Source organism: Ziziphus jujuba, chromosome 1, assembly GCF_031755915.1.
Source record: "Ziziphus jujuba cultivar Dongzao chromosome 1, ASM3175591v1".
Taxonomy (NCBI): domain Eukaryota; kingdom Viridiplantae; phylum Streptophyta; class Magnoliopsida; order Rosales; family Rhamnaceae; genus Ziziphus; species Ziziphus jujuba.
In genome coordinates this window covers 10,396,005-10,408,983 of record NC_083379.1, presented here as the reverse complement: position 1 = coordinate 10,408,983, position 12,979 = coordinate 10,396,005, and the positions used below count along the sequence as shown (strand labels likewise).

General features: G+C 31.5%; 1 protein-coding gene across 1 annotated transcript; it reads left to right on the top strand.

Moving 5' to 3' along the window:
• Nucleotides 1–8,617: 8,617 nt before the first annotated feature.
• On the top strand, nucleotides 8,618–9,864 carry LOC132800372 (protein PYRICULARIA ORYZAE RESISTANCE 21-like). Its single transcript, XM_060813891.1, has 3 exons — nucleotides 8,618–8,716; nucleotides 8,948–9,032; nucleotides 9,160–9,864. Exons 1-3 carry the CDS (start codon nucleotides 8,702–8,704, stop codon nucleotides 9,648–9,650), a joined length of 591 nt encoding a protein of 196 aa, XP_060669874.1. The 5' UTR covers nucleotides 8,618–8,701; the 3' UTR covers nucleotides 9,651–9,864.
• The last annotated feature ends 3,115 nt before the right edge of the window (nucleotides 9,865–12,979 follow it).

Here is a 12,979-nt window from a genome sequence, read left to right as displayed (position 1 = left end):
GAATTTCTTTATAATATGTGCAATCTTTTCCATAAATAATAATGATTTTCTATGACTAATAAAAAATATTTTTTGTCTTATTTTTTACCACTCATTCATATAGGGGAAAAAAAAAAAGAGAGAGAGAGAGAGAAAATAATACAAAAATTTTTCACGGTTTCTAAAAATTTGAAATGTTACTATTTTCATAAAATAATCATTGTAGTCTAAGAAACATGTACTATCTATTAACAAATCATCAATGATCACCTAATTATAATCCATGCATGTAAATTTGTTTAAATAATATATAAATTGAATGATGTAGCAATTAGGAATTCAAACCACTCCAAAGGTCTATTAACACTCCCATATTTTCCTCATTCTTTTTCATATATATATATATATACACAAACATATAATTTCTCTTCATGTTATCAGAATTCATCTGCTTATATGTAATGGGCATTTTTCTTTATTTTCTATTGTTTTTCATATGTTTTTAACATTTTTTTCTAATTATTTATAAGTAAAAATGAAAATAATCATCACAGTAAAAGAAATCCATAAAACTATAAATGTTGATTATGCTGAATATTTTGTTAAATTTTGTATAAGGTGCGAAAATAATGAAAGTTGCACAATAAATTTACATTTTCTTTCCCTTTTTTTTTTTTTTTGGGTTTTGTTTTCCGTACATTTTCCCCCAACTTTTTGTGAACTCCAAACATAGTCCAAAGAAATCTAAAATGAACTTTTCATTTTTTTTTTCTTTCCGTCAATTAATCAATTGTGAAATCATTAATTTTGGTGAATTTGATAAGACTACATGCCTTCTCAATTATTATGATCTTTTTTTCTTTTCTTTTTTTCTTTTCTACCTAATAAAGAATAACTAACAATTTCTCTTTCTTTAAAGAGTCAATAGATTTGAAAAATAAATATTGATTTTCTATAAAATATAACAAACTTAAAATAAAAAGGTTAATAATATTATTCCTTTATACATGCATATATATATGTATCTCCACCCCTCCAACCACATGAAATTGACAGCACGGTGAAATTCATATATATATATATATATATATATATAAAGATAACTAATAAGTCATTTTCATTTTATTTTATTTTATTTTGTAGGAATAGAAATAAAACCACGTGTTACAAATTTAATGAAAGAAAATAAAAAATAATAAACATGGAAGACATAACTTCCACCAAATGTGAATGAGATTGGATGGATTTGGAACGTAAGGCCCATAGTCCTTGACAAAATGAAACTATAATAGGTTAGCTCGGCTCAACAGTTTCAACAAGTTTCAAGCTGACACTTCTGGGGCTCACAGTTTTGGACCATTTGATCATCTTCACCGACCTGCATCCACACCATAACAAAACATATCAATCATTCCGTCATATACACTGTACTGGTCCTCATCGCAGACAACCCTTTTCTTAAATAGCTAAATTACATATGTGCCCCCTCTAATTGATTTTTCTTTTTATCGTATATTTCTTTGTTTTCTAGTAATTCTATACGCTTCGTTTTGACATTTTAAGTTTGTTGTAAAATGGGCCCCCTCATCGACGAGGAATAGAAAGCCAATACAAAAAGAAAAGAAAAAAAAAATTTGTTGTACAGTGTACCTTTTTTTTTTTTTTTTTGGGTAATTTGTTAAAGTGTACCTAATCAGTAGAGATTAGATTTTCTTTAAAGATAGAAATGCACTTATATCCGCTTATATATATATATATATATATATATATATATTGTGATAAAAAGGTGATGCCGTCCACCATACTCCAGGTAGAAATGTTATTATATTTTGCTGATGTTGATATGATGACATCAGCAGACTTTTTAAAAAAATTTTGTGACGAAATAGTATGTGATATCGGCAACATGTTTATAAAGGAAGAAAAATTAAATTATTTATTTATTATTATTTCTTTAATCATTTCAAAATTAAATATCTTAACTTTTTCTAAAAATGCTTTGCATCCAGTTGATATAGTAATGTAGAATTTTATATATTTATCCGTTATGCATACCAATGGAATGTATGTTGATATACTTAATGGAATTTTAAAGTTTTACCTGTGGTAAAATCTACTTTTTATCTAGTTTATAGTTATTAATATAATATTAGCCTAGTGGATAGGATATTTTGGTATTTACCTATTTTATAAAAATTGCCAATATGTTTATTTTCTTTTGCTAGTTAACCAAGGTCTATAAGGTGATTAGGTTACCATGTCGATAGTTTTAGTCACTTTGTAGGACCCTTGAAATGACAGTGAAAGTTGATTAAATACCATGAGCCGCAAGTTTTGAATTATCCTGTCGGTGACTCAGTTCAATACCTTAAACTATGGTGATTTGGTCGACTGTCCTTTATCCATGTATGGATATCTTTAGTATTATAAAAACCCTAGCGATATTTATATTCTGTATTTTATATTGAGGAGCTGGAAAATAATAATTGCATTTTTTTATATTTTGAATGCTTTGTTATATTTGTTATTTTCACAGCGGGTAGCACCTTGAATGTTTTGCCGATGATTGCCATAATAAAGTTCGATGGGACGAATAACCATAAATGGAAGAAAACTATGGCTATGAATATGACATTTATGAAGTTGGATATGGCTTTGAAGATGAATCCACCAGAGATGCCAACCAATGACAGTAATGCTGCGGCCAAGAAATTATATGAGAATTGGAAACATTCTAACAATTGCTACATAATGATGATGGAGAGCTATATGGATGAATCAATATATGCTAGTATTCTAAAGGTGGACACTGTTAAGAAGCTTCTTAAGGAAATTGGAAAGAAATTTATTAAGTTTGACATGAATGAGAAGTATTATTACTTGGATTTTCTAAACAATATCAAGTATGATGGGGTTAAATGAGTGAGGGAGCATATTTGTTAATTTTCTCTTATTATAACAAGCTTAAGGACCTTAAGATGGACAATGGAGAGGAGTTCTTGATTTATTCTATACCAAGAAGCTTCCCATCTCAATTTGATAAGATTACGTTTAGTCTGAATATCAAGAAAGAAGGATGCAACGTGGAGGAGTTGACTGACATTCTTCTCAAGGAAGAGGATGATATCAAGTTAAATAAATCGAGATCTGTCACTATGGTATCGCATCAAGGGGACAAGCCTAAGAAGTTTTTTCCCAAAAAAAGGACAAAGGTTCAAGTTTAACAAGAAGAAGTTTTTTTGTGTGAAGTCCAGAGGACATAAGGATAATGCTTATCCCTCAGGAAGTGTAACTACTGCAACAAGGAAACTGAAAAGAAAGCAAAAGAAGAAATGTAATCTCTTGATGCTTGAGACCAATATTATTGATGTGCCTATGAATACTTGATAGTTGGATACCCGAGTAACAATTCATGTTACTAATTTATTGCATGAGATGATAAGTCAAATAGAGGCAAATAGTTTTGAGCAGTATATTTGCATGGAAGATAACTCAAAAGTGAAGGTGGATATCATGAGAACAATCAAGTTAAACCTTGCCACAAGATATGTTTTAGAGTTGTACCAAGTTTCTCACGTACCTTTAATAAGAAGGAATTTGTTATCTGTTTGTCTTTTGGATAGTTAAGGTTATTATTTTTTGTTTGGTAATAACAAAATTGAACTTTATAAGAATGGTAAACTTGTTGGTTTTGAAACTTTATATGGCAATTTATATGTAATACCCTGCTTCTACTGACGAACCTGTCACTCTCGACTTATATTGTCTCAATTTAGTCATCATATTCGGTATGGAGTTTTTTGTTCATGGCTTCTTGGGAGATCACCTATACTAAGATTGCTCTTGCTTGAGCACACTTAACTTTGGAGTTCTTTCGAATTTTGAAGCCAACGGCTCTGAAAATGTCTTTTGTTTGGTAATAACAAAGTTGAACTTTACAAGAATGGTAAACTTGTTGGTTTTGAAACTTTATGTGGCAATTTATATGTAATACCCTGCTTCCACTGACAAACCTGTCACTCCTGATATTGTCCCAATTTAGTCACCATATTTGGTATGGAGTTTTTTATTCATGGCTTCCCGAGAGATCACCTATACTACAATTACTCTTGCTTGAGCACGCTTAACTTTGGAGTTCTTTCAAATCTTGAAGCCAACTACTTTGAAAAGGCCCTACTACTATAAGAGTGACTATTATTATATTTGAATCCCACTCGCCCACACTGGTCATCACAATCCATCCTTCTTAGGGCCCAGCATCCTTATTGGTACACTTTCGGCTAGGTACAGGTTCTGATACGATTTGTAAAACCTCATCTCTATTAGCAGACCTGTCACTTTCTGCTGATATTATCCTCAATTAAGCGACCATATTCGGTATGAGATTTCTTGTTTAGAGATTCTCGAGAGGTTATCCATCCTAAGATTGCTCTTGCCTGAGCATATTTAACTTCAGAGTCTTTTCGAATCCTGAAGCCAACTACTTTGAAAAGGCCTCGGTGTTATGAGAGTAACTATTATTACATTTGAATCATCTTCTTATCTATACCCAGACGATGTGGGATTGGACATCAGGTAGGTTGTCAGTTTTCCACACCCACCCATACTGATTGTCCTATTATATCAGCTTGATTTATTTGGTAATGGTCTTAATTCTTTTGTATATTCTATTGTTCTTCCTGTTATTACTTCCAAACGTCCAGGAATTAATGATAATTCCTCTATGTTGTGGCATATGCATTTGGGATGTATTTTTAGGTCTAGAACGGAAAAGGTTGATGAAAGATGGAATACTTCGTAATCTTGACTTCTCCAACTTGTCAAGTTGTGTTGAATGTGCAAAGAGGAAGCTTATTTCCAAAATTAGGAAGAATACGATTGCTAGGTGTAAAGATGTTTTAGAGTTAATCTACACTAATATATGCGGACCTTTTATACTAATTGCTACACTGATATATGCGGACCTTTCACACTAATTACTTTGGATGGTTATAGGTATTTTATTACATTCATTGATGATTTTTCTCGTTATGAACATGTTGAGCTTATCCGTGAGAAGTCGGATTTCTTGGTTGCCTTTAAGAAAATAAAGATAAAGATGTAGTTTCAAAAGAATAAGAAGCTAAAGGCTATGAGATCTAATAGAAGTAGTGAATTTTACAGTAGATACAATGAGACTTGATAGAACCCGGGGTTATTTGCAATTTGTTTGCATGAGTACGCCATTGATAAACAGTATGTAATGCCTGATACTCCTCAGCGGAATGGCACAGCTAAGAGGAGAAATCATACTTTGTTGGACATGGTGTGATGCATGTTGGGAAATTTTAGTTTATCATATTACTTGTATGGAGAAGCATTGAGGATAGCAGCTTATATTTTGAATCAAGTGCTAAATAAATCTATTCTTAAAACTCTTTTTGAGTTGTGGTAAGAAAAAAAGTCTAGCCTATACTATTTTTGAGTATAGAGTTGCAAAGCTGAGATCTAAATTATTATCCGCAAATTAAGAATTTGGATCCTAAAACTATCAGTGTTTATTTTGCTAGCTATTTTATAAGATTCAGGGATTCCAAATTCTTTTGTCCATCTCACACTGCTAGGATTGTTGAATTAGAAAGAGTTGTTTTTGAAGATGATTTGGATTTCATGATAGCGACAGTTCAAAAGAGCTCTAATTCAGAGAAGAAGGTATTTTCATTCCAAGTGTTGAAGTTTCTGACATAGATATTGTTGATCTAGTCTTTGATGAATCAATAGTTTATCAGAGTGAACTTGTTATTGAAGTACAGAATGTTGTAGCTACTACAGATATTGATATGCCTTTGAAAAGTCACAGAGGTCTCGGAGATCCACTATAGTTGAAGATGATGAGGTTTATCTGCGGGAGCATTAGTTTAATATAGGTGATAAGTCAGATCTAATCACTTATGAGGAGGCCATAAACAGTTCTTACTTAAATTTTTGGTTGGATGCAATGAAAGATGAAATGAAATTCATGGCATCGAATGGTGTATGGGACTTTATTGAGTTACTAGAGGGTAGCAAACCAATTTGGTGCAAATGAGTATTTAAGACTACGAAAGACTCCAATGATCAAGTGAAGAGGTATAAAGTTAAACTTGTTGCCAAAGGATTTAGTTAGAAGGAGGGAATTGATCATTATGAGTTGAAGTTGTCTCATATGAATGTCAGAACTGCTGTTTTGAATGGTGATTTGTATGAGAATGTGTATATAGTTCAACCAGTTGGCTTCCATCAATTGGGGAATGATAATTTAGTTTGCAAGCTTTAGAAATCTATTTATGATCTTAAGTAGGCTTCAAGGCAGTGGTATCTTAAGTTTGATAAAGTTGTTACCAAAAAAGTTTCTAAGAAGAATGTTGTCGATAGGTGCATATATATGAAGGTCCTTAGGAGCAACTTTATATTCTTGGTATTGTATGTTGATAATATACTCTTAACTACCAATGACACTGAGTTATTAACTGAAGCAAAGCAGATGTTGTGCAACCATTTTGATATGAAAGATCTTGGTGAGGCTTCTTTTGTTTTGTGCATCAAAATTGTTTGATATATGACTAATTATATATTGTAGTTGTCTTAGAAAGACTATATTGATAGGATATTTAAAAGGTTCAATATGGACACTTATTGTTCTGTAGGTGTACCAGCCACAAAAGGTGAAAAGCTTTCAATGATCAGTGTTCCAAGAATAATAGAAAAAAGATAACGATGAAAAACATCCATTATTCTTTTACAGTTGGTAATTTAATGTATGTTCAAGTTTGTACACGGCCTGACGTTGCTTTTACAATAGGTGTGCTTGGTAAATTTATGAGTAATCCTGGTTTTATTCATTACCAAGCGGTTAAGAAGGTCTTTAGGTATCTTCAGAGTATTTAAGATCATATACTGACATATCGACGCACCAACTCTCTTGATGTAGTTGGTTATAATGATGCAAATTATAAAGGATGTGTAAATGATAAAAAATCTATCATTAGATATATATTTATCATGGCAAGAGGAGTTGTATCTTGACATAGTACTAAGCAATTTGTGACAGTATTCTCGAATATGAAGGTAGAGTATGTGGCGTGTTATGAGGTGACGAGTAGCTTAGCTTAGAAATTTTATTCGTGATTTGGGACTTATTGATTCCATTGAGAGGCCTATCATAATGTACTATGATAATACTGTATTAATGTCTTTTTCAACAATTTAAAAGATATTTTTAGGGCAAAATACAACGATGTAAAGTATTTTGTAGTAAAGAAAAAAGTTGAAAAAGGCCTCATGACTGTTGTTCACACATGGACTTACAGCATGGTGGTAGATCCATTGGCCAAGGCCTTACCGGCTGACATATTTAAGGAGCATATATCTCGCATGGGATTATTAGACAGTTAAGATTGCTGTCGATCAGTGGGAGTTTGTTATGTAATCTACAATAATGTCCATGTTGAGTATGATTTATTTCTTTGAGTATTGTATTATTGAGAAATACATCGTTGTATTTAATCGTTATTTATTTATGAGATATTTATTACATATATTATTGTTCTTTATGTTGAGAGGCCCGTTCAAGACTTTTAGTTTGTATACGTGTATAGTGATCCACAGGTGCTATAGTAAATTCCTACTATCTAATTTGGGTATATTGTTGTATATTATCGGTACACAGTGTGCTAAAATGAAATGATATCATATGTTGGGAGATTGCACGTGATAAGGTAAAACTCTACTACCTACACTAAGTTTATGGCATGCAAAGTGTTCAGTTGAAATTGTATCTAGTTTTTGGGAGATTTACTGAGATAATCTCTACTACCTAATCTAGTATATTATTTTATTGTAGGTATATTGTATATTTAGATGAAATGATATTTTGTTTTCGGAGATTTTGTAGTAAGTGAGTTTAGATGATATATATGTGATGATTATGTAGTTCAAGTGGAAGAACATTAGATATATATATATATATATATATATAAATTGTGTGAATTTGTCATAATCAATAACTCACTTAGAAGACTTATTTGTACTATTAATGGGACTAACTTACTGGCCATTAATGTGATTGATTTATTTATTGACTCATGTAATAGGAGTTTTGGACATACATTCTTTATAATACTCTAGTTGGCCTATTGGACTGGAAGACTAACTCTCTTTAAAAGTCCATTTGGCTTATACTTATTTTTATCATTATTATATTTATTATTAAATTATTATTTTTGATATATGTTAAAAATAATGGATAAGTCATATGACTTGTACGTAACTTCAGTTTGTAAAAGGTTTAGGCTTTACTGATGGGGTAAGTAAGAAAAATACATACACTGTATTTTACTTTAGGATTTAGAGAGATCACCATTGATCTAGAAGAGAAAGGATTAGAGAGCAGTTTATCCATTTTAAGCATTGCTATCACATGTTTTTTTATTTTATAGGTCACAGATCAAGATTATTAATGACTACTTTTGAAAGTTATTGGTTCTATCATTAATTTATTTATTTTTAGTGAAGTTTATTATATGTACGATATGTGATTTATAGTATTTATTATTATTATTTGCTGCAACATTACTTGCGTTTTTTTTTTTTTTTTTCCTTGCTTTTCTCGCTCTACTTGGTCAGTTTATAAGTCCCTCCCCCTACTCTCCTTCAATCATTTCACCTCAGCTTCTGATCATTCTTAGAGGTTCACAGAAAAACCATGGGGGTAGAAGAGGTAAAAATTTTATTTCACTTATTTTTATGTGGTTGCCGTTCATTTATATCATTGTTTTTGGCTCTTTCTTCTTTATTCATTCTCTCGTCCCCTCCTTCCATGTCAGAACCCTGATTCCGTTCTTTTACTTTCATTTTCTCAATTGCTTATACCCACATGAGCATTTTTCTCTTCGTATTGAAAAAATTAATGTGAATACTTTCTGTTTTCTCTTGAGATAATGTTTTTCAGCAAGTCACCACAATGGTGCTGAAGGTGGATCTTCAGTGCTGCAAATGCTACAAGAAGGTCAAAAAAATACTCTGTAAAATCCCTTGTGAGTTAATTTATATATTCCTCTGAATCTTGTTTATCTATTAAATAATTTTGTTCATAAATTTTTATTTGAGCAAGTGAAATATTAAGTGGAATTGTATATTGGGGTTGGTTTTTTTGAACAAGAGATATACAAGAACAGAAATACGATGAGAAGAATGACACAGTAACAATCAAAGTGGCATGTTGCAGTCCTGAGAAGATCAAGGAAAAGATTATCTGCAAAGGTGGTGATACCATTAAAAGCATCGAGATCAAAGGTCCTGAAAAACCAAACCCTGAACCACCTAAAAATCCAAAAAAACAAAAGAAGACTAAAGAATCAGGAAAGTCCAAAGAAGAAGAACAGCAGAAAGAACTAGAAAAGTGTAAAGCCACTGAGAAACCACCATGTCAAAAGCCACATCCTCCTCCTCCTCCGCCGGTGTTAGTTGCGATCGGAGTACGCTGTCAGCAATGTTACATTGGGTATCCTGGTGGGCCATGCTGTCACGGCCCTGGTTGGCCACCACCATGTTACGAATGCCATGGATATTGTGGAAAGCCAGATGATAGCTGTGGCTGTGGAAGGAATTGCTATACGAGTCACTGTGATACCCAAGGATGCACCTTCATGTAGATATTTAAATTTTGTTACCTTCACAAGATATTTTCTTCTTGATTACCACTTATATACGCAAGTGTTGGAATTTCTATTATTATTATTATTATTATTATAAGGAAGATGGGAAAATAACTAGAAAAGATTATAATAATAATGAAATATGGTTGTTTGTTGATAGAGGCGGGGCACATGAAGTGCTACACCTATTGTAAAAATGAATAAATAAATAAATAAATAAATAAGTGAAGGTTTCATCAGTCATTGCTCAATTTGTGTTTGTGGTGCGTACACTCGCTTTTCATTCCATTTTGTATACTAATATTATATAATATATATTTTAACGAAGCTTTTCACAAAAGGACAAAACAGTTCATTATATTTATTTATTTATTTAATTTTTTTTGGTGAATAAAAAGTTCATTACATTATATATTGTTATGAAAGGTCTTTTTACATTTTATTTAATTATGTGCCACTTCGATTTGATGCAGATATTTATTTCATTATCTAAATAGTAATTATATAGATGATCATGTTTTTCCAAATTGTTTTCTGCAATAGACTGATCTCGTATGCCACTATGTTTAGGTACGTATATCAAGCTTGTTTGTTTCAACCATCCACTTAATTGTGTTTCCAAAAATTTTGTTGGAAGAGTAATAATTTAGTAAAGGAAAAACTCGTAGGATTGCTTGCTGCACATGGAATTAAAAACAATATATTGTCATAATTCTTATAGTTATTATTGTCGTCATATATACGGACGTCCCAAAAAAAAAAAATGAAGTTGATTGTTAATTTCATAGTGATATATATATATATATATATTTTTTTTTTGGGGTTCAACATGCTCAAAGTTTCGAACAAGTTAGAAATAATGATTTCCTATTTTCAATTTTCAATTATCAATTTAGAAATAATGATTAACAATTTTCCACGGTATTGATATAAGCAATGAACATATGTGTCGTGTACAAATCAATCCCTCTCAACATGTCCCTCTACAACACAAAATAAATGCAGAGAGAAAAATGAAACAAGGATAAAGTACTGTTGGTTTTGTGAGAGCAACAAGCAAATGTGCACATGCCCGCTTTGGCCTTTGGATGTTGTTAATTTCCACTTTCAACAAACGACAGCATTAATTTACATCGCCATGGTAGCTCTGTTGGCAGAACACCACAGCCCACGCCTGGAGAGCTGGGTTCGAATTTAGGGGGGAAAAGGCGCCAGGGACATAGCAAAAAAAAGAAAAAAATTTACACCACCATCATCTTTTTCTTTTTTTATCTCTTGAAGCGTTAGATACATATCTCGGAGGTCTATAATATCCAAAATTCCAAATACTACCACAAACATAAAAAATTTCTTGCACTACAATTTTTTTCCAATCTATACATATGCTTTACGCATCTATATAAGAAGGTTCCATCAGAAAACAAATTTGGGAAGTTTCATCACTTGTAAAGTGAAAGGGATAATCCAAACTCATCGAGGATTTTATTGATTGATATGTGTCATTATATACATAGTATTAAATTCAAATGAAATTTTTAATATAAAGACTACTAATATTAAAACTTCCTTTTTTCTATTTTTAAATCGTATCTTGAGCAGATGTGGTTTGTTTTTCTTAGATAATGTTTATATTTTATTACTTTTTAAATTTTAAATTCTAACCCTTAGTAAAATTTAATAATTGATATAAAAGAAAACTTAATATTAGAAATGTGAGCTTGACTTTATATATATAATTTTTCTTTATCTGGGAATTCATCCAATTATATGTGATGGGTGTCTTTTGCTGCTTGTTATGTATAATCGGATGAATTTTTGGACAAAAATTTGTCGAAAAGTTTCCATATTAGAAAACCATTATGTATATAATATGTAATCTTGTTTACATCAGGATTTGGAAAAACTTTAAGTACAAAATCATGGTTTTGAAATCCTGAAAAGACTTTTCCTCAACTTCATGCAATAGAGTACATGAAAGTTGTATAAAATAGAGAAACAAATCCATACCATAACAAATAATTAAAGAACTCTCATGAGTAGATTAAAAATAAATATATATACATATATAATATAATAATAAAAAATTTAAGCCTACCATCGTTGTTTGCTTCCATACTACTACCACTTGTTCATGCATATTAGTTGTCCAACTTGTGTGTTTATTCCGCCAGCTCTTTGAGAGATACTTTCTTTCCAATTGTGCTTTTAAGTAAAAATAACTTAACACATCGTCAATGATCAACTAAATTATAATCCATGCATGTGAATTTGTTTAAATAATAAAAATTGAATGTTGTAGCAATTAGGAATTCAAACCACTCCAAAGGTAGATGCATGCTCTCACTTTTTTCTTTATTCTTCATCGTTAAAACTTTCAAGTTGATCTATTGATAACATATCCATGTGATATAATTTTTTGTCTATAACAACCTTTTTTTTTTTTTTTGGAAGATGTTAAATTAAAGGAGTAAAGATATATATTTCTTCTCACAGCCTGAAATCAATGTGTGGAAGTTACATTTGAACGTGTTATAAGGTCATTATTTATTATCTAGGCTTATAATCAGCTTAGACTCCCAAAGAAAAGCCCTATAATAGGCTATTAATAGTTTGTATTGTGAAAATTCAAACAAGCTTTCTAAAGGGGATAATAGTTATATACGCCTAGATAGGGCTTCGCAGCCATCCTTTCCCACCCCACGCAATATTATTCATATTTTATATTATGATTATGATTATTTTTTATTTTGCTTTGGTCTATCCTTTCACGCGAGTCACACCTTTGTGAAATTGCTTTTTAAAATTTCTTTTGCGCAAGACACTTTTTGTATTGCTTTAGTACCGTGCTTATGACATATACAGTAGAGTGGTGACAGAGGAAGGCACCTTAACCCCTGTCTTTATGTAAAATGTTGGACATATAAAGTTGTTGATGTATATAAGCTACTTACAACGATGCTCCCAATCTTTGAGGTTTGTTACATTTTATCCTCCAACCTATGAAATTGGCCAATTTATCCCTTATAACGATGTGACTTTCAGCAAAAAAAAACGATGAAACATTGCTACAGTGGCCCATTCCGTCCTCATTCATTTTCTGTTTTCTTACCCATGTGTGTTGTGCACCTGCCTTCCCATAAACTGAAACAAGACTATTTTTGTCTTTCGATCTTGATCTCTTTCTCCCTTCCTCTTTCTTGCACATGCCTTCCCATCACCTCTTTCTCGCACATGCCTTCCCATCACCTCTTTCTCTCTCTCTCTCTCTCTCTCTCTGTACATGTAGCAAAAACAACGAATAACTAGATAAATAAAATGAAAAAAAT